This window comes from Tiliqua scincoides, chromosome 1 (assembly GCF_035046505.1).
Source record: "Tiliqua scincoides isolate rTilSci1 chromosome 1, rTilSci1.hap2, whole genome shotgun sequence".
In the NCBI taxonomy this organism is placed as follows: Eukaryota; Metazoa; Chordata; class Lepidosauria; order Squamata; family Scincidae; genus Tiliqua; species Tiliqua scincoides.
The window spans coordinates 303,879,391-303,900,602 of record NC_089821.1 but is presented as its reverse complement, the minus strand read 5'-3'; the positions used below and the strand labels follow the sequence as shown (position 1 = coordinate 303,900,602).

General features: G+C 47.0%; 1 protein-coding gene across 1 annotated transcript; it reads left to right on the top strand.

Annotated features, from left to right (window-relative positions):
• The first annotated feature begins 3,102 nt into the window (after positions 1-3,102).
• On the top strand, positions 3,103-18,759 carry TMEM179 (transmembrane protein 179). Its single transcript, XM_066612305.1, has 4 exons — positions 3,103-3,404; positions 13,247-13,384; positions 17,763-17,841; positions 18,580-18,759. Exons 1-4 carry the CDS (start codon positions 3,103-3,105, stop codon positions 18,757-18,759), a joined length of 699 nt encoding a protein of 232 aa, XP_066468402.1.
• The last annotated feature ends 2,453 nt before the right edge of the window (positions 18,760-21,212 follow it).

The window sequence follows — 21,212 nt, the reverse complement described above, 5'->3', positions numbered from 1 at the left end:
TGTGAGAATAAAAGGAGGGAAGGAACCAGGTAAACCAACCGGAGCTCCTTGAAGGAAGGGCAGTATAAAAATGTGAAAATATATAAAAATAATACATTGATGGGCAACTGCTCTCAAGGGTTCCAGAGAGATGTTTTTTCAAGCCCTACCTGGAGATGCCAGAGACTGCGCTTGGCATATCTTTGAGCTAATTCACCATGGAGAACTGAGCCAGGATACATGTTATGCTGGGTGAGGAGAAGCCTGGTTCCCAAAATACATCTTATATTGATTGCTTGGCAAGACACTGGAGGTGGTGATCTTTCTCTTAGTTTGTGGTCCTTGCAAGGATAGCAGCGGTCAGAGGACAGGAAAGAGGCTGTTGACAATCAGTTGCTATAATTGCTTACCGGGTGAAGTCTGAGGGGTACCTGCCCTAGGCACTACACCAAGGGAGGGTGCATGCCTACCTTGCGCCACTAAATGGTTCTCTAGAGGAAGAGGTGCTGGCTGTGGTAGCTTCTGGCCCCTGTTCCTTCCGCTCAGTGGCACCCCCTTCAAATGGGGGGGGGATCTCCACAGGAGTAGGGATGTGAAGCTGCCAGTGCCTCCTCTTCCAGGGAGAACCTGGAAGTGACTTCATGATATCACGTGATGTGATGTCACTGCCCTGGGCACCGGAGCTTCTGGGTATGCCTCTGATTGCTTTGTATTACAGGAAGGACCTTGGTATCCACTAATTTGGTACCCACTGATTTGACTCACCACTGATACAGGGATCCCCCTTTAAATGCTTTGTTACAAGGAAAAAAGCACCGAGATTCAATTTCCCACCTTCGTGCTGTTAAAATTATAATTTCATTCCACTAGATTCCATTATTCACCCCATCTAATAGCTGAATCCAGTACATAGTCTATACCAATGCATTCTGGGGTGACAATGGAGGAGTAAAACACCAGAAGTGGGTCTTTAAAGTTATTTTTCACTGATTTGGTATCCACTGATTTTTTTTAATCTCCTGGCGTTTCCGGAACAGAAACGCAGTGGATAAAGAGGCACTACCTGTATATCCTTTTTTTAATCTGTTGTAAGTTGCATTTGGGAACATTTGCTGAAAAAAAGTGGAGAGTGCACTTTTTAAAAAAACTACAAACCTTTACTGATGCTTCTAAATGAGCTGATTTTAATGCACGTTAGCGCACTGGTATGCACTGAGTAAAAATTGACTAATCTATTATACGAAAATGTATTCGGCTGGTATGATCGATGCTGCAACTCTCCAGCTGTATCTTCTTAATGGTCCCTGTGAACTTCAAGAGAATGATATGATTAACTTGCAGCAGAATATAAAATGGCAAAATCTGCCACTGGTCAAGCTCTTTCCAATTGACTATATTTACAGTCCATTCTTCTGTATTCCAAAGTAAGTGTACAATTCTGTGCACTCTTACCTGGAAAGAGGTCCAATTGAATACAATGAGACTTATTTCTGAGTAGACATACATAGGATTGGGCTGTAAGTCATGCTATGTTCATGGGATCTCACTCAAAGGTAAGCATGTACAGGATTGCGCTTAAATTTTGCATTAGGTGTGCAGAGCTTTGTGTGCAAAGTTCAGAAGAGTGAACAGCGGCATGTTAAGACCCAAGCCCTCCAGTTCCAGTCAGATTGGCTGGGCTGTCCTTGTTGCTGACTAATGCCATTCACCTCCCACCAGATGAGATTGTGAAGAGCTCCAGAAGGATCTCTCCAAACTGGCAGAATGGGAAGCAAAATGGCAGATGTGTTTCAATGTAAGTAAATGTAAAGTCATGCACACTGGGGCAAGAATCATAACTTCACATATAGGCTAATGGGTTCTGAGCTGTCTGTGACCGATCAGATCTTGGAGTACTGGTGGATAGCTCGATGAAAGTGTTGACCCAATGTGCGGTGGTGGTGAACAAGGCTAATTCCGTGCTGGGGATCATTAGAAAAGGTATTAAGAATAAAACGGCTAATATTATAATGCCATTGCACAAATTGATGGTAAGGCCAAAATTTCTTTATGCAGCGTGTAGTTAGTCTGTGGAACTCCTTGCCACTGGAAAGGTGATGGCAACTCATCTGGATGCCTTTAAGAAGGAATTGGACAAATTTCTGGAGGAAATGTCCATTCTCATCACCGGATCCTGTGGCAACTACAGACTAACTACACACTGGGTAAAGACATATTTTATTTTGTCTGTTCTAACTCTCCCAACACTCAGTTTAAACCAAGAGGTTGCACAAACCCATCGAGACTTGTAAACCTGTGATGGAGCTTTTCCTCCTGAAACCTGTCCAATCCCCTCTGAAAGGAATCCAGGCCATCCCCAAATCCTGTGGCAAGGGGTTCCACAGACTAATTCCATGCTGGGTAAAGAGATATTTCCTTTACTTGGAGGAGCTCTCAGGATCTCCAAGGTCTCAGGTGGAAGGAATGGCAGGGGGACCTTGGAGGGCCACTGCCAATCCCCTTTGAAAGGCATCGAGGCTGTCCCCGCATCCTGTGGCAAGGAGTTCCCTAGACTAAAGAGATGGTTCCTTTTCTTGGAGCATCCCTCCGGAGCTGGTGGAAGGGCTGGCAGGGGGACCTCGGAGAGGCACTGCCAATCCCTTTGAAAGGCATCTAGGTCAGGAGTCATCACCGCGTCCAGTGGCAAGGAGTTCCACAGACCAATGACACCCTGGGTAGAGCAACCTTTCCTTTTCTTGGAGCATCCCTCGGGAGCTCCAGGATCTCAAAGGTGGCAGGGCTGGCAGGGGGACCTTGGAGAGGCACTGCCAAGGGTCAGGCGTCATCACCGCGTCCGGTGGCAAGGAGTTCCACAGACCAATGGCACCCTGGGTAAAGCAAGCTTTCCTTTTCTTGGAGCATCCCTCGGGAGCTCCAGGATCTGAAAGGCGGCAGGGCTGGCAGGGGGCCCTCGGAGGGCACTGTGTCTTGCGCCGCCCGCCAGGCTGGGCAACTGAGCGGCGGGCGCGGGGGCTGGGCGCGCAGCTGCTGGAGGAGGAGGAGGAGGAGGGCGCCTCCAGTGCGCATCCTCCCTGCCTGCCTCCCTCCCCGGCGCAGCTTCAGCACCGGCACCGGCGGGCGAGGATGGCGCCGAGCGGCTCGCTGCTGGCGCAGTGCCTGGGCTCGCTGCTGGCCTTCCTCTTCAGCTTCATCGTGGTGGTGCCGCTGTCGGAGAACAGCCGCGACTTCCACGGCCGCTGCCTGCTCTTCACCGAGGGCCTCTGGCTCAGCGCCAACCTCACGGCCGAGCGGCAGCGCTTCACCGTGCAGGAGTGGGGCCCCGAGTCCGCCTGCCGCTTCGGCCTCTGCGCCGGGCTCCTCTCCCTGCTGCTGGCCGCCCTCCAGGCCTGGAGGACCCTCTTCTTCCTCTGCAAGGGCCACGACGAGTGAGTGCCGCCCGGGGGGCTGCGGCCCGGAGGGGGGTCCTTGGGGGAGGGCTGTGTCTACGCAGAAGGAAGCCCCCGTCAATGGGGCTTACTCCCAGGTCAGTGTGGACGGGACTCAGGCTAAGCCTACTTAGAGCCCAATTCTAGGCATGTCTACTCAGAAGTAAGCCCCAGTCTAGTCAATGGGGCTTACTCCCAGGTCAGTGTGGACAGAATTGCAGCCTAAGCCTTCATAGAGCCCACTCCCAAGCATGTCTACTCAGAAGTAAGCCCCATTCTAGTCAATGGGGCTTACTCCCAGGTCAGTGTGGACAGAATTGCAGCCTAAGCCTTCATAGAGCCCACTCTCAAGCATGTCTACTCAGAAGTAAGCCCCATTCTAGTCAATGGGGCTTACACCCAGGTCAGTGTGGGCCGGATTGCAGCCTGACAGCCCAATCCTATGTATGTCTACTCAGAAGTAAGTCCCATTAGTGTCAGTGGGGCTTACTCCCAGGAAAGTGTGGACAGGATTGGGCTGTGAGCCTTCTTAGAGCCCAATCTTCGGCATGTTAGCCCCAGTCTAGGCAATGGGGCTTACACCCAGGTCAGTGTGGTCAGGATTGCAGGCTGAGCCTACTTAGAGCCCATCCTAGGCCTGTCCACTCAGAACTAAATCCCATTCTAGTCAATGGGGCTTACTCCCAGGTCAGTGTGTATAGGATTGCAGTCTGTCAAGCTGGGCTTTACTCCCAGGAAAATGCACAAGGGAATCACAGCCTGTGGCTACAATCCTAGCCACACTTTCCTGGGAGTCAGCCCCATGGACTTAGAAAGGGACTTACTTCTGAGTAAGCATGCCTAGGATTGGGCTCCAATCTCCCTGTGCTGGGTCTTCCAAATGGATGGATCCATGAATTGCTGGCTTCTTGAAACTGGCACATCCTGTAGAAATGAGATACTGATTGCCCTAACCTTAATCCCCTTCCCCCTCAGGTTTGGTCACACTATACATTAATCATAGTCTCCCCAGTCTCCTTGATTGAACCCTATTCTCCTCCCGTTGCACCCCACACCTGATCACCAAAAGCCAATGCTAAAAAAAAGAAAATCATCCACCCCTAATGTTACTATTGGTCACTCCATTCTGCGGCTCCTTTGGGGAAACTTGGGGAAGAGCGATTTGATCATTTATGATGGGGTCTTTTTTCATTTCTGGCTTTGGCAACCCATCACACATGGGAATACAAAGCCCTGCCTCATCAGACAAATGCTGATGGGATCATGAGATATTATAGATTTATTTTGTGCCGTCTAGCTTACCCAAACTCTCCAGAGATCTGGGTGAGTGACAGCAAAATGGGCATTTAAACATAACACCAGCATGGCCCAAACCTTTGGGCTGCAGGTGTTAAAATATTGCCTGTCGAATATTGAGAATGCCTCTCTACGTGCACCGGATAGCCTGCCTTGGAGGACGGGAGATGTTAAGAAGATGCTCTGAGCTGATTAGAGATATTTTTGCAAGGGGTTGTTAGAACTGCAGTAGATGAGCTAGACTCTTGCTCAAATAAGGGCAGGATCTTTCATACTAAAAAACTGAAACATTCCTGTTTACTCTACAATATATATTTTTAAAATCAAATTCATATTACAATAATGTGGTTCCTGGAGATTGGAGGTTTGACCCTGTCAGATCGCTGTACCAGCTGCCGGTTCATTTCTGGGCCAAGTCAAGGTGCTGGTTTTCAAAGCACTTTATGGCTTGAGACCAGCATATCTGAGAGGCTGCCTTCTTCCATGCAATCTGTTCCATTCCCTTTGGTCATCTGAGAGGGCCCTTTTGGTTGTGCCTTCATTAACAGAGGTTAGGGAATGGCAAACAGAGTTAGGGCCTTCTCGGTTGTGGCGTTTGTTCTGTGGAATTCCCTCCCCTTTGAGATGAGAATAACTTCTTCATTGTTAACCTTCTGAAGGCATTTTTATTCCAGAGAGTCTTTGATGGCCTATAAGAGGGTTTGATAGCTGCTATTTTAGTATTTTATTAAATGTTTTAATTGATTTATTGCTGCTGCTTGGCTTTTATTTCTATTTTATCATTTTCTTTGTATTTTATCATTTTTAAAATGTATTTTATCTTTTGTATACTTTGAAATCCATCATCCCACCTACTGTGGGAAGTGAAAGAATTTTGTCCCTGCAGCTCCAGTCATCAGCAGGACCTATCACTCTCATCAGTGCTTATGCACCGACTCTGTCGTCTCCAGCAGAAGCCAAAGACAAATTCTATGATGACCTGGCCACCACTGTCAAGAAAATCCCTGTAAAAGAGCCATTGTTCATCCTCGGCGATTTCAATGCTAGAGTTGGTGCTGATAACAGTTCATGGCCCACTTGCTTAGGTCAGTTTGGCACTGGGAGGATGAACGAAAATGGCCAACGCCTGCTAGAGTTTTGCTGTCATCACGGTCTCTGTGTCAGCAACACGTTCTTCAACACAAAGCCCCAACATAGAGTCTCTTGGAGACATCCAAGATCAAAGCACTGGCACCAGCTCGACCTGATCCTCACCAGACGCTCCAGCCTTCCCAGCATCAAGATCACACGCAGTTATCATGGTGCTGCCTGCGACACTGACCACTCCCTGGTGTGCAGCAGAGTGAAACTGCAAACAAAGCGACTGTATCACACGAAAAAGGAAGGAAGACCTCGCATTGATACCAGCAAGACCCGGGATCAGAGAAAAGTGGAGGAATTTGCACAAGCGCTTGAGGAATCTCTTCCAGGCCCGGCCGACGCAAACGCATCCAACAGATGGGAACATTTCAAGAATACCGTTTACAACACCGCCTTGTCCATATTCGGCAAGAAGACCAACAAGGCGGCAGACTGGTTTGAAGCCCACTCTGAGGAGTTGACACCAGTCATTGAGGAAAAGAGGAGAGCTCAAGCAGCATACAAGGCCTGTCCCAGTGAGCGCAACCTGCAGGTCCTCCGAATTGCTCGCAGCAAAGTCCAACAGACTGCCAGGAGATGTGCTAACGACTACTGGCTCCAGCTCTGTTCCGAGATACAGATAGCAGCTGACACGGGCAACATCAAGGGGATGTATGATGGTATCAAGCAGGCCCTAGGTCCAACACAGAAGAAAATTGCCCCTCTGAAGTCTGCCACAGGCGAGGTCATCCAGGATCGGGTGCAGCAGATGGAACGCTGGGTGCAGCACTACTCTGAGCTATATTCCAGAGAAAATGTAGTCACCGAAGAAGCACTGAACAACATTGAGTGCCTGCCTGTGCTGGAAGAGCTTGACAGTGAACCAACCCTAGAAGAACTTCACGTGGCCCTGGACTCCCTTGCCTTTGGCAAGGCACCTGGAAAAGACAGCATCCCTGCTGAAGTCCTAAAATGCTGCAAAGAGATCATAGTCACTGAGCTGCATGAAATCCTCTGTCTCTGCTGGAGAGAAGGTGGAGTACCTCAAGACATGAGGGATGCAAACATCATCACGCTGTACAAGAACAAAGGTGACAGGGGTGACTGCAACAACTACCGCGGCATCTCTCTCCTTAGCGTTGTAGGAAAGCTGTTTGCCCGAGTTGTACTAAAGAGGCTCCAGGTACTTGCAGAGAGCGTCTATCCAGAATCGCAGTGTGGATTCCGAGCCAACAGGTCCACCACTGATATGGTATTCTCCCTTAGACAACTGCAGGAGAAATGCAGAGAACAACGACAGCCACTCTTTATAGCCTTCATAGATCTCACAAAGGCTTTCGACCTGGTCAGCAGAGACGGCCTCTTCAAGATTCTCCCCAAGATCGGATGTCCACCCAGGCTCCTCAGCATCATCAGATCTTTCCACAAGGACATGAAGGGCACTGTTGTCTTCGATGGCTCCACATCAGACCCTTTTGACATCCGAAGCGGAGTGAAGCAGGGCTGTGTTCTTGCACCAACCTTGTTTGGGATTTTCTTCGCTGTCCTGCTGAAGCAGGCCTTTGGAACTGCAACAGAAGGCATCTATCTCCGGACCAGATCAGACGGAAAGCTCTTCAACCTCTCCAGACTGAGAGCAAAATCCAAAGTCCAGCTGAAATGTCTGCGTGACTTCCTCTTTGCCGACGATGCAGCTGTCACTACCCACTCTGCCAAAGATCTCCAGCAGCTCATGGATCGTTTTAGCAAGGCCTGCCAAGATTTTGGACTGACAATCAGCCTGAAGAAAACACAGGTCATGGTTCAGGATGTGGACTCACCTCCCTGCATTACAATCTCTGCGCATGAACTGGAGGTTGTCCATGACTTTGTGTACCTTGGCTCAACGATCTCCGACACTCATTCTCTCGATACCGAGCTAAACAAGCGCATCGGTAAAGCAGCTACCACGTTTTCCAGACTCACAAAGAGAGTCTGGTCCAACAAGAAGCTGACGGAACATACCAAGATCCAGGTCTACAGAGCTTGCGTCCTGAGTACACTTCTGTACTGCAGCGAGTCATGGACTCTTCGCTCACAACAGGAGAGGAAACTGAGCGCTTTCCACATGCGCTGCCTCCGACGCATCCTCGGCATCACCTGGCAGGACAAAGTTCCAAACAACACAGTCCTGGAACGTGCTGGAATCCCTAGCATGTATTCACTGCTGAAACAGAGACGCCTGCGTTGGCTTGGTCATGTCGTGAGAATGGATGATGGCCGGATCCCAAAGGATCTCCTCTATGGAGAACTCGTGCAAGGAAAGCACCCTACAGGCAGACCACAGCTGCGATACAAGGACATCTGCAAGAGGGATCTGAAGGCCTTAGGGATGGACCTCAACAAGTGGGAAACCCTGGCCTCTGAGCGGCCCGCTTGGAGGCAGGCTGTGCAGCATGGCCTTTCCCAGTTTGAAGAGACACTTTGCCAACAGTCTGAGGCTAAGAGGCAAAGAAGGAAGGCCCATAGCCAGGGAGACAGACCAGGGACAGACTGCACTTGCTCCCGGTGTGGAAGGGATTGTCACTCCCGGATTGGCCTTTTCAGCCACACTAGACGCTGTTCCAGAACCACCTTTCAGAGCGCGATACCATAGTCTTTCGAGACTGAAGGTTGCCAATACAATACTTTAACTGTTGTTGGATCCCTTTGGTGCCCTTGGGGAGAAAGTCAGTGTACAAACAGAATAAAATAAATAATGTCTGTGACACATGTCATGAAATTTGCTGCTGGAAACAGCAGGTCTACATCCACTTCCCCCCTTCCCCCTATAATATGTAGTTCCTGGAACATGCAGTGTCATGCCATTATGTGACAACCTCCTTGCCTCTTCTGAGCAGCAGCCAGTCAATCATGTATTATGTGGGTGGAGAAACATACAAAGTGGTGTCATCATGTAATGTTATAGAAACTAAACGTTATGGGGAGAGGATGGGAAAGTGTATGTAGACTTGTCTTAATGAATAGAAACTGCCTTATACCGAATCAGACCATTGTTCTGTCCGGCTCCATACTGTCTATGCCAATGGCTCTCAAACTTTTTAGCACTAGGAGCCACTTTTAAGAGCGACAATCTGTCAGGACCCACCAGAAGTGATGACATTAACCTGGAAATGATGTCATGGCTGGAAGTGATGTCATCAATTTAGGATTCAAACCTAAGCCACCATCAAAGTTTCCATTATAGAGCTTGCTCCTGCTGGTATTTTGCATATAATTCAAACATTCTGGCTTGGAAGTCACCGCAGAACATAGATTTGGATCTTTCCCCAACCGCACATCCCACCCCCCCTTTTCCAGTGTCCTGTCTCCCCACCTCTTCAGGGCAAAGAACTATGCCTGTCTCACCCTGGGAGCCTGCGCTGCCCAGCAACTCTGTATCCTTATTTTTAGCTCTGTATTTTCAATGATGGCTGAGGTAGATGCTCACGACTCATCTGAAATTGGCTTACATAAGAACATAAAAAGAGCCCTGCTGGATCAGGCCAAGGGCCCATCTAGTCCAGCTTCCTGTATCTCACAGTGGCCCACCAAATGCCCCAGGGAGCACACAAGACAACAGGCACAACCTATGAGTACATACTGGTGCCCTCCCCTGCATCTGGCAATCAGAGGCAGCTTGCCTCTAAAACCAAGAGCTTGCACACACCTACTATGACTTGTAATCTGTAATGAACTTTTCCTCCAGAAATTTGTCCAGTCCCCTCTTAAAGGCATCCAGGCAGGATGCCATCACTACATCTTGTTGCAAGGAGTTCCACAGACCAACCACACGCTGAGTAAAGAAATACTTTCTTTTGTTTGTCCTAACTCTCCCAACACTCAATTTTAGTGGATGTCCCCTGGTTCTGGTGTTATGTGAGAGGGAAAAGAGCGTCCATCTATCCACTCTGTCCATCCCCTGCATGATTTTGTATGTCTCAATCATGTCCCCCCTCAGGCGCCTCTTTTCTAGACTGAAGAGGCCCAAACATTGTAGCCTTTCCCCATAGGGAAGGTGCCGCAGCCCAGTAATCATTTTGGTTGCTCTCTTTTGCACCTTTTCCATCTCCACTATATATCCTTTTTGAGATGTGGCGAACAGAACTAGTCACAATACTCCAGATGTGGCCTTACCATTGTTTTGTACAACGACATTACAATATTAGCTGTCTTATTCTCAATGCCTTTCCTAATGATCCCAAGCATGGAATTAGCCCTCTTCACTGCTGCCGCACATTGGGTCGACACTTTCATTGAGCTGTCCACCAGCACAGACAGCTCAGAACCCATTAGCTCAACTCAGACAGCTCAGAACCCAGTGTTTCTCAAACTGTGGGTCGGGACCCACTTGGTGGGTTGCGAGCCAATTTCTGGTGGGTTCCCATTCATTTCAATGTTTTATTTTTAATATATTAGACTTGATGCTACCATGGTATGTGACTGCATTTGGGGAAATGTTACAGACCTGTGCTTTTAACAAACTATTATGTATATTCTTGTAACAATGACAGTAAATGGGACTTACTCCTGGGTAAGTGTGGCTAGAATTGCAGCCTAGAATTGTTAAAAATTTTCCTTCTTGATGATGTCCCTTCTGGTCATGACTTCACTTCCAGTGGGTCCTGACAGATTCTCATTCTAAAAAGTGGGTCCCAATGAGAACCACTGCATTAGCCTATTTGTATTGATTCTTTGCCCCAATGTGCATGACTTTACACTTACATTGAAATGCATCTGCCATTTTGCTGCCCAGTCCCCCAGTTTGGAGAGGTCCTTCTGGAGCTCTTCACAGTCTCTTCTGGTCTTCACCACTCAGAAAAGTTTGGTGTCATCTGCAAACTTGGCCACCTCTATGCTTAGCCCTGCCTCCAGGTCATTTACAAACAGGTTGAAAAGTACAGGTCCCAGGATAGATCCTTGGGGCACTCCATTTTCTATCTCTCTTCACTGTGAAAATTGCCCATTGACACCTACTCTCTGCTTCCTGGACCTCAACCAGTTCCTAATCCAGGAGAGGACCTGCCCTCTAATTCCCTGACTGTGGAGTTTTCTTAGCAGCCTTTGGTGAGGGACTGTGTCAAATGCCTTCTGAAAGTCCAGATACAGGTGCAGCCTATTTATCCATGGATTTTTTAGCTGCAGTTTTGTCTCAATGCTAATGGGGTGGGGGAACGTAAAGTCACACACACCTTTGCCTCCTTTGTCCTGCGATGGCATCTCACTCCATTTCCAGGCAGCTGAAAACACTGCAGAAAGGCTCTGCCTCATCCAGGCAGGGAAATAGCTCTGGAGCCCTAGAAGAGGTTCCCCTTTTGAAGGAACAGTAACACTCCTGGAGCCCCTGAGCCAGCAAAGAGGCTGAAGAGGGGAAGGGGGGGTGAAAATCTCTGTAGCTAGGACACATGCAGCAAGGTGGAGCTCTCTCTCACTCACACTCACACAGGGGCAGGTGTGATAGCAACAGAGGGGATTGCTTTAAAAAACCCTGGGAGTGTTTGCCAAATCCCCCCCCCCATTGAGGTGGTACAGGCAATCATTGACACATGCAGCCCCCCCTCCCATGATGCAGGCTATCATGGACACAAACAAGTCTTCCCACCAAGCAAAGCATGAGATATAGCCTACAATCCTCTCCACACTTTCCTGGGAGTAAGCCCCATTGACTACAATGACTACCCATTGACTACAATGGGGCTTACTTCTGAGTAGAAACACATAGGGCTGGACTCCTAAAAGATCAGCATCCCAACTGTGAAAGAAACTGGCAACGGGGAGGGCTGAGTACGGAGCGGAGGGGATTGATAACAACTGCCTTAGTTTCCTTCCATCCAGAAGTGTCAGGCTGCAGCATATTTGTTTAACTCTATGGAATTTAGCACAATGCGTTTTTTGTTAATCGTGCTGAGTCACGGAACAGAACTAATGCAGATAAATAGGCTCCACCTGTATATAGTATCCATGGGTTCTCCTGCGTCTTGCAACCCACCTAGTGGATCCCAAACCACACTTTGAGAAATGCTGGTCTATGGCGTCTGGGAGAGTTATCTAGAGTTTCAGGTAGGGGCTTGATGTACCTGGAAATGTCAAGAACCTGGGATCTTTTACATGCAAAACAGGTACTCAACCACAGAGTATAGCCACTCTCCATGGTTGGCAAAGCTCTGTTCGCATCAGGTCTAGTTCTGCCCTGAGTCCCACCAAGTTTAATAGGACCCAGTCCTATCCAACTTTCCAGTGTTGATGCAGCCATACCGACAGGGTGTATGCCACATCCAGTGGTGAAGGGGCAGTTATGGAGGCCTTCTCAAGGTAAGAAAATGTTGGTTCCATTACCTTGGGACCTGCATTGTGCCTGCATTGGTGCTTTAAAGTTGGATAGGATTTGGCTCTTCCTTGCTGTGTCCTATATCAAGCAGATTTTGGGGCTATCTGAGATCTAATGAGCTGGAGGTCCTGGCTGAGTTGGAGGTTCCTGTCTAGAGGTCCCTGTCCAAGAGGTCTGCCATCAAGCTGGTTTTAACAAGGTCCAACCTATGTTCCAATAGGAATATATATTTTTAAAATATGTCTACCTTTTACACACTCTCAAACACTCATGCTTGCCCTTTGTTATTACTTTATGGCTTTTGGCTGAATATGTGAGCTGTCAAATTTTGTGGCAAATAATTTGTGAGGGCTGATCATGTTGAAATCCAGCAGTTAGTGAATGATGAATATGCTTGTATCAATTGATCCTTATTCTTATTTTGTCTAATTAGGATCCTTGCTTTTTAATGACCTATCGTATGGGGGGGGGGGAGAAAGAGATTTCCTTAAACCTAGATTTCTCTGCATCAATGTCAAAAAAACAAAACACCGTCCCAGTGAAATAATATTTTGAATATGTATGAGGAATTGTACTGAGCATTGCCCAAAGCAATTGTAATTGATTGGCCGCATTGTAAATGAGAGTAGATATTGTGTTTAGAAATCTAAGGGTCAACTAGAGGAGAAGATAGAGATCCATGTGTGGACAGTATTGAGTTTGATGGAGCAATGGCCTGTTTTGAGAGAAAACAGGTCCTTATGCTCAACCCTGTAGACTTGTGTCAAATTAAAATAGTTAGCCTGTCAGATGCTTTGACAATTCACAGTTTTTGCAACTCCAGTCCGGTTGCAAAATGGCCCAGTATGCAAAGCTGATGGGACACAAGCTATACAGTCCTGTCACCTGTGCAGCTGTTTAGATGTTTTAAGTGTTTTTACAGCCCTACCTGGAAATGCCAGCTATAGGACCTGGGGCTTTCTGCATGCTAACATGTGCTGTACCACTGAGCATGAGCTATACCGCTCATTCCGAACCACACTTTATGTAGTTTGTGAGACATGCCTATTGTTCTTATTCCCGCACTCTGTTCTCGTTACAGCTCTTTCTTTTATGCCTTCCTGAACCTGCTGATCAGTGCCTTTGTGGTCTTCGTCATCTTCATCGCCAGCACCATTGTGAGCGTTGGCTTTAACATGTGGTGTGACGCGATCACTGATAAAGGGACCCTGTCTAAGAGGTGGGTATGGAAGATGGTGCTGCTTTCTGTTGATATGTGCAGGCAGAGAAATGGGAGGCATGTAGCTATTCAGTGCCAGGGAAGCAAACGAGAAGAGGTGCATCTTGGGAAGTCACCTGGACAGGTATGACTTGCAAAGAAAGGAAGACTCTTTTCCCCACTCTTAGCACTGAACTACACTTGAATGGAACTTTTGATTCCTCAGAGCTTTTTGGATCAGGGCTGCATCAGAGGGGAAAGAGGGATTTAGAGCCCAGTCCTACGCATGTCTACTCAGAAGTAAACCCCATTGAATTCATGTGAATTCAATGGGGCTTACGCCCAGGAAAGTGTGCATAGGATTGCAGCCTTAGTCTTTTCCTCGGATGCTGATTCTTTGCTTTAAATTTTCCCCAAGCGAGGTGGCAATTAGCTGTGTAGGGGACATTCTGTGCCTGTAAGCAGTGGCATAGCTATGGGGGGGTGGCACAGTAAGTACTGCAGGCTCTGCAGTGCACTGTGTAAGTGGCCCCTCCCACTCACTGCCAGAGCCTGTGTCTATGAAGACACTTGGGCCTTTGATTTAGAGGAAGTCAACATGGTGAAGTTTATAAGCAACAACATGACTTACAGCCCAATCCTATTCTCCCTCCCCCCTTGCACTGCTGCAGCCTTGCCCAAAACAGGTACACTGTGTCCAGTGTGGGGGGCGGGGGTGTTTGGGAGGCTTCAGGAGGGAAAGGGGATTTAAAACACCTTACCTCTGCATAAGCCTCCCACTCCACACTGGATCTCCTCAAACTTGCACTAGTGATTTTTCTAGAGCAAGTCCAAAGAGAGAAAGTAGGCAGGGAGGTTGCTCAGAAGGAATAGGATCCAGCACACATCATCCATCCCTTCTGCAGCCTTCCTATGCCCATTAAGCCCAGTTTCACCCCTCCCCGCCTCCCCTGCCATTTTACCTGCCTTACCCCCACACTTTATAGCTGTTTTGCAGCAGTCACCACTATGGAATGTGTGTTCTGCTGGCGATGGGGCCCAATAGTTTTGGACCGTTAGATGGTTGGGATTTACTAAACACTTAGCCCAAGATGGTTGGGATTTACTAAGCACATAGCCTAAGACGCCCAGATTACAGGAATAATTTGAAAGTGGGACACTTATACCCTCAAAACAAGAGGCACAGGTGTGTACCTAAAAACTTTGAGATACTTCTGTGCTGCACAGATAGCTGCATTGAATTTATATCCATCCACTTCAACATTGTTCAGTATATATACATACAGTATATGGCACTCTGATGACTAGAAATGTAATGGAGAAACATTTGTACATCTTTTCCCCAAGATGCAGGTCATGTGCAGGTTAGGTGACTCCTACAATATATGGAAAATTGTACAGTCAACACATAGTGGAAGGACACAGCACTGAATGTATTGTGTGAGTTGTTACTCCTGACTTTGGACTGGTTCGGGCGTTAACACTCAACCAGCTGCTTTTGTACGAGGAGGAACATAGCACACACATATTTCCTCCACCCAGAGCACTATGTTGTCTCTGTTATGTGGAGGTGAATCATCTGAACTGGGCAGTTGGAAGCAGCTTATCCTGTGCCTGCCTATGTGCCGATGGGAATGATGCACTGAGTTGGGAGATGTACTCATTCCTTCCCTCATGCAATGGTTGGCCACCTGAATGGTACCGTCCAATGTGGCTGATTCTTGAATCAACCTGATGGTGGAAAAAAATTTCCAGTAGCGCGCAGGAAAGCGTATATATTTTTGCAAACTGAATTTGTTAATGTTGTACAGTATTAAAAACCAAAGCTATATTTAAAAGTGAATTTGAGAAATCATCCAGTGTATTCCGGTGCTCTTTGACTTTAATACTGGGGAGAAAAAATAGAGATTAAGCATCTGTTTTATCTGCCGGGTAATAGCAAAGTAGAAAAGTGACATTTTTTTGTCTTATGGGATAGATTAGTGTTTCTCAGCCAGTGGTATGGATACCACCAGTGGTTCTTGTGGAATCCCTGGACACCTACCGTGACACAACAGCGATAGGAGAATCGGCTCAGTGGGTAGAGCTCCAAGGCATGCTTTTCCGTGTTTGAAAGAGCCCTCCCATACACCCTGAGACTCTTACGGGTCATGTTGCATCTGGCCTCCCAACCCAGAAGTAACTGGTGACGACATCATCGTCAGTTACTCCCAGTGGTACTTTGAATAGGTGAACCATGTGAAGAGGTACGGTAAACACTGATATAGATTAACTGTTCTGTTAAAACGTCAATTTTATGTCTCATGTTGTCATATGTTGTAAAATGCCATAGTGAATGTTCTGTTTAGGGCTGCAACGATTATTCAAATATTCGGTTAAAATGGTCTTGGTTTTTTAAAATAAAACCCTGACTAATCGAATATTCGGATAAGCATCCAAGATGGCTGACAACACGGGAAAGGCAAGAGAGAGAAGAGGCCTTCTGAAACCTCAAAATCCCTGGAATTTTTTCACAGCACCAAGTAAATTAGAAGTTATTCGTTAAAAAAACCAAAACCTTTAGGCAGATTATCTTACCGACTCTTTGCTCTGGAGCACCTGAAACAAAAACACCCAAACGCTCCCTTCTTCGGAAGTCTTCTCTGAGGATGCCAACAGGTAATGAAGGCTCATTAGTTTGGGGTCATTGTCATGATGCATCTTTTAGGGTGATGCCAGTGGGTGTGTCTTTGGTTGATTTGGTGGGTGGGGCATAATGAAGGAGAAAGTTCCTAAAAAAATTTTTCCCCCCATAATAAAGACTTGGGGCTTTCCACAGTCTGTTGTTTTTGTTTTGCACCAGACATGCACATCTATTTCTGTTCATTGTACTCAGTCTGAACTTCTGTCCTGAAGGTAGCGCTTTTAATGCATGGACACAACTGTCCTTAAGATGCAGTATAGCATATGTGGGAAAATGTCATACTTGCCCCAGGTGGGGCATTGATTGCTGCACTGATAGGTGTGTGGACCACTGATGCTCAAAAGACATGTTTGGGAGAATATTTATTGTGATAAGTGCAACAGTGACTCTTGGTTCCTTGAATGATGCCTTCTCCAACTGTATTACTCTGAACCTGCATCTATGTTGAGCCTAAAAATTCCCCCTCCCAATTTTTGCTGTTGAAAATGGGTCACCATTTTGGTGATTTCTTTTTTTTCCTAAGACCGGGAGGAAAAAAATTGGGAGATGGGCCAAAACCTGCCCCAGGTCGCTGTGGTGGCACCGGTTCTTCTCCCATTTTTTTCTCTCTAGAAACCTCTCCAAGTGATGCTACATTATCATATAGTCTTGGGGGGGGGGCATGTTCTGAGGATAAGAGTAGTGCCACCCAGGAAGAGCAATGGTGCCATATCCACAAAACAGGGCGGCAGTGGTGAAAAATTATGACAGGAAGACATTGCTTCCATTTTACTCCTGATTCCCACACATTTTATGGAAGCCTCTCATTAGAAAACTTTTGGCTGAGCATTAAGGACCTGCCAGATCAGACCAAAGCAGTGGCATAGCTAGAGGGGGTGCAAAGCATTAAGTTTTGCAGGGAGCCTCACCACAGTGTGCAAGATGCCCTTCCCCCTCCCCTTGGAACAATTCTGGGCTGGGGGAGCAAAATGGAGTCAAACACCTAGCTCCAAAGGGGAGGGGGAGCGCTTGCATAGTGTGGTGAGACTCCCTGCAAAACTTAATGTTTTGCACCCCCTCTAGTTACGCCGCTGGACCAAAGGTTCATTTTGTCCACCATTCTTTTTCCCAGCATGGAAGCCAGATGCTTTTGGGAAGGCCACAAGCAGTTTATTTGTGTTGCTTGTTCCCGGTATCTTGTAGTCAGAGATGTACAGCCTCTGAACTGAAACAAGGAAAATCTGTGGTGTGATTATTACGCGAGTAGAGTACGATGGCTAAAATAGATGTGTGTGATACTTTTAGTAATAGCCTGGAAAGATGAATACAGTTCATTTATGAACGTGGATGAAAAAATTCCAACAGCATCTCTTTCTCTTCATTTGTAAGCAATTGGGCAGAATTGGAACGGTTGCCAAGTATTTGAAAAGACCCTGACATTTTGGCCCTTGCTCCGTTATTTCTGTTTGAGATAAAACTGCAATAAGCTCAGGCTTGTTCAGTGGCTGGGACCGTAATATGAAAGTTTATCTGTGCTTCAAGGATAGCGGGATGATTGTTTTAGAAGGGAAGATATTGTCATCAACTTGTTATATATAGTGGCAGGCTTTTGCCACTAGAGGCTTTACCGGGCAGGATTTAGAGGTCTGATTCAGCTGAAGCTTGGAAAGGTCATTTGGAACTGCTGAGATGATTTTCTTTTCTTTCCCTCTTGTCCAAAATGTCTTCTCCCTTTAGCTGTGAAGAATTGCAGGATATAGATCTTGAGCTGAATTTAGAAAACTCAGCGTTCTATGACCAGTTTGCCATCACACAGGTAAGTCAAGCGACAGTCCAAAAAGTGTCTCTGTTCATGGAACTGGTGGGGTATGTCCAGAGAGGATCTGGACTCTCTGAAACTTCTCCATACAACAAAATAAGGTCTTTCCTATTTATCATCCCTTGGAACAAGCTCACCAGGCATGTGCAAGATCAGGAATGCGATACAACAAACAGCAATAGGAGGCTCCAAAGCATAATTTTCCTGCTCAGAAAAGCTCTCCCATCCACCCTGAACCTCTTACTGGTGTTTGTCATGTTGCATCTGGCCTCTGAACCCAGAAGTAACTGGCTATGATGTCACTCCTACTAACTGGGTAAGATACACTTTTTCAAGTGGGTGCTCCTATTTAATTTAGCAGGGGGAGAGTAACTGGCCCTCCTCACCCCAGCGGTGTCTTTTCTAGTGGCTGTCTGCTGGTGTTCTTCAGCATCTTTTGAGATTGTGAGCCCTTTTGGGACAGGGAGCCATTAGTTGCTTGATTTTCTCTGTAAACTGCTTTGTGAACTTTTTGTTGAAAAGCAGTATATAAATACTATTAAAATATTATTATTAACAGTAGTATTTGCCAGTTACTTCCAGTGATACTTTGAATAGGTGGACCATATGAAGTGGTACAGCAGAGGACCAATGATGAAACACTGTCTTAGAGTTCTATACAGCAGATATACAGTATTAAAAGTGGCTTGATCTCTTCATCTCCCTTTTACCTGGTATTTCTCTTTCTTCCTCTAGTTTGGCCTGTGGGCTGCCTGGCTGACTTGGCTAGGAATTACCATTCTGGCCTTTTTGAAGGTTTATCACAACTACCGGCAAGAGGACCTCCTGGATAGTCTGATTCACGAGAAGGAGCTTTTGCTAGGACGATCCTCATCAAGAACTTCTTTTGAGGAGGAGAAGAGTGGCATGATCTAACCAGCGGATACCCCTACCCCTACCTGGCAGGTTGCGGGGTTTATAATTCTGTAATTTTGCAGCTCTAGTTGACGTTCAGTTAGGAATGTGTTATTGGGATACCTGCAAAAGTTTAAACAAAGGAAAATGAATCTGGAATTAAGTGTTCTGTTAAGGAGATATTATCTGTAGGCACATGGCCATTAAGAAAACACATATAGTTGGTTCACATATGCGTATGCATCATACTCTCTCATTAGTTGATTTTGCAACACCTGATGGCTGTACAGGTTGTGTCTCAGCATCCATGAGTGTTCCATTCCCAGAATCCCTGCAGATGCAGAGAATCATGTCAAATTTATTTATTTATTTATTTATTTATTTGATTGATTGATTTGTATTCCGCCTTTCTCCCCGAAGGGCACCCAAGGCGGCTAAATGAAATCTATTTACTCAGAAAGGCCCTTTAAAGAAAAAAAATGTCTCCTTTAAAAACAGCCTCGCTTACTATGTAATGTGGGAGAGGGGTGGCATGCAGGCAGACAACCCCTTCCCTCTGGAGCACCAGACCCCTTAGTTTTAGTTAGCTTAGTTTCAGCTCATTTCAAGGCAGGTGACCCCCTCCCTTCCCGCTGGAGCACAAGAGAATGCAAAGCTCCTTATTTTCTCTTTTTCAGAGAAAATTTGCTCTTTTTCAGAAAGAGCAAATGCTCTTTCTGGAGCATTCTCTTGTGTGCTCCAGGAGGAAGGGAGGGGTCGCTTGCCTCGGAGTGAACTGAAACTAAACTGTTCTAAGCCCCTGGAGAGAGACAGATAGAGATTGAGTGATTGTCTGCCTGCTGCCTCCAATGGTAAGCGAGTCTGTTCTTAAAAGGGACGTTTCCCTTTAAAGGGCCCTTCTCATCTCATTGAGTTAAAACCGTGGGTGAAAAATCAGTGATAGTTAGGTTATACCTGTATACGCAAACGAGTGATGGACACACATGTGTGAACCAGCCCAGTTAGGTTATACCTGTATACGCAAACGAGTGATGGACACACATGTGTGAACCAGCCCAGTTAGGTTATACCTGTATACGCAAACGAGTGATGGACACACATGTGTGAACCAGCCCATACACGAGTGAATTCCATACCATTACTTTGTTCTGTTCTCTCTTCCTTGGCTAAATCTTTCTGCCATCACTGACCTGCTCGTTCTTGAGCACCCTCTGGCATTACACTAGTGCAGGGCTTTTCAAACTGGGGCGTTGTGATGCTCCAGCCTGTGAGCCCTGGCCTCTGCCCCCTTAAGGGGTGGGGCAGCCTGGAGGCAGGGAGGAGGCAGCGGTGTGATCCCTAGGATCGTACCGCCCAGGGGGGCTGCAAGGGCTTGGGTGCACTTACCCAAGCCTCCTGCAGCCTCCCCAGGCTGCGGGGAGCCCAGTGTGACCTGCAGCAGGGCTCCCCACAGCAGTGAAAGTAAATGTGGAGTGATTGCGCTCCATTTCCGCTTTAGCGGAGGCAGGGCGCAGTCGCTCCGCGTTTACTTTCACTGCTGCGGGAAGCCCTGCTGCAGGTCGCGCCAGGCTCCCCGCACCCTGGGGAGGTTGCAGGAGGCTTGGGTAAGTGCACCTGATCCCCTGTAGCCCCCCTGTGCGGCACAATCTTGGGGATCGCACCGCTGCCTTCCCCTGCCCCCGCTGCTTCCCTCCGCCCACGCATGTACTTAGTGGCTGCATGCTGTGGAGTGGGGGGGGGGGCAGAGTTGGGCTGTGAGCCCTACATTTTTAACACATCTGGGAGTGGTTGCATACATCCTCCATGCATTAGCAGATGTGGGCGGAGGAAAGTGCTTGAAAATTCTGCACATTCTGTAACCCAGCCACCTGGTTATATGCATCAGCCACATACACAACTGGCACATAGCAGCACAGGCCTATAGCACATTGGTTGCCAAACTGTTTAGCATTGGGACCCAGTTTTTTAAATGACTCTCTATTGGGACTCACCTAGCTTTACCAGACTTTTTTTTTAAAAAGAGAGCTAGACAGAAATAATATTTTATTTATAACCTGAAAAAATAACCTGAAAAAAGATCCTAAAACATTTATCTCCCTCTGTTTACGCATCTTTGCAAACTGCAGGAGCTGAGCTCTTTTCAGGGTAAATTAGCAGCTACAGAATCTGATTTTTGAATAGCCTCAGGGCTTAAGGCAATTAGTTATCTGATCTTTCCATCACCCATTGGCAACCCACCAAAAAACAGGTTGGGACCCACCAGTGGGTCCTGGCCCACAGTTTGGGAACCACTGCTATAGCATAACCATAAACTCGAAGATTTTCCAGTGCTGTGAGCTGTCTAATGGTCACATGAACCGGTAGCTCTCTTCAAAATTACGATACCGACACAGTCTTTGAAACGTTTTAGAGAACTGAAGCAAAATTTCACAAGTGTTCATGAATAAAAGGTGAAAAACAGTCCTGTTTCAGAT

Bases quoted from the DNA above. Each gene is read 5' to 3' on its own strand.
- TMEM179 (XM_066612305.1), top strand. From the start codon at position 3,103: ATGGCGCCGAGCGGCTCGCTGCTGGCGCAGTGCCTGGGCTCGCTGCTG. The intron at 3,405-13,246 runs GTGAGTGCCGCC...TTCTCGTTACAG, and splicing joins CTCTGCAAGGGCCACGACGA to CTCTTTCTTTTATGCCTTCC. The intron at 13,385-17,762 runs GTGGGTATGGAA...TTCTCCCTTTAG, and splicing joins AAAGGGACCCTGTCTAAGAG to CTGTGAAGAATTGCAGGATA.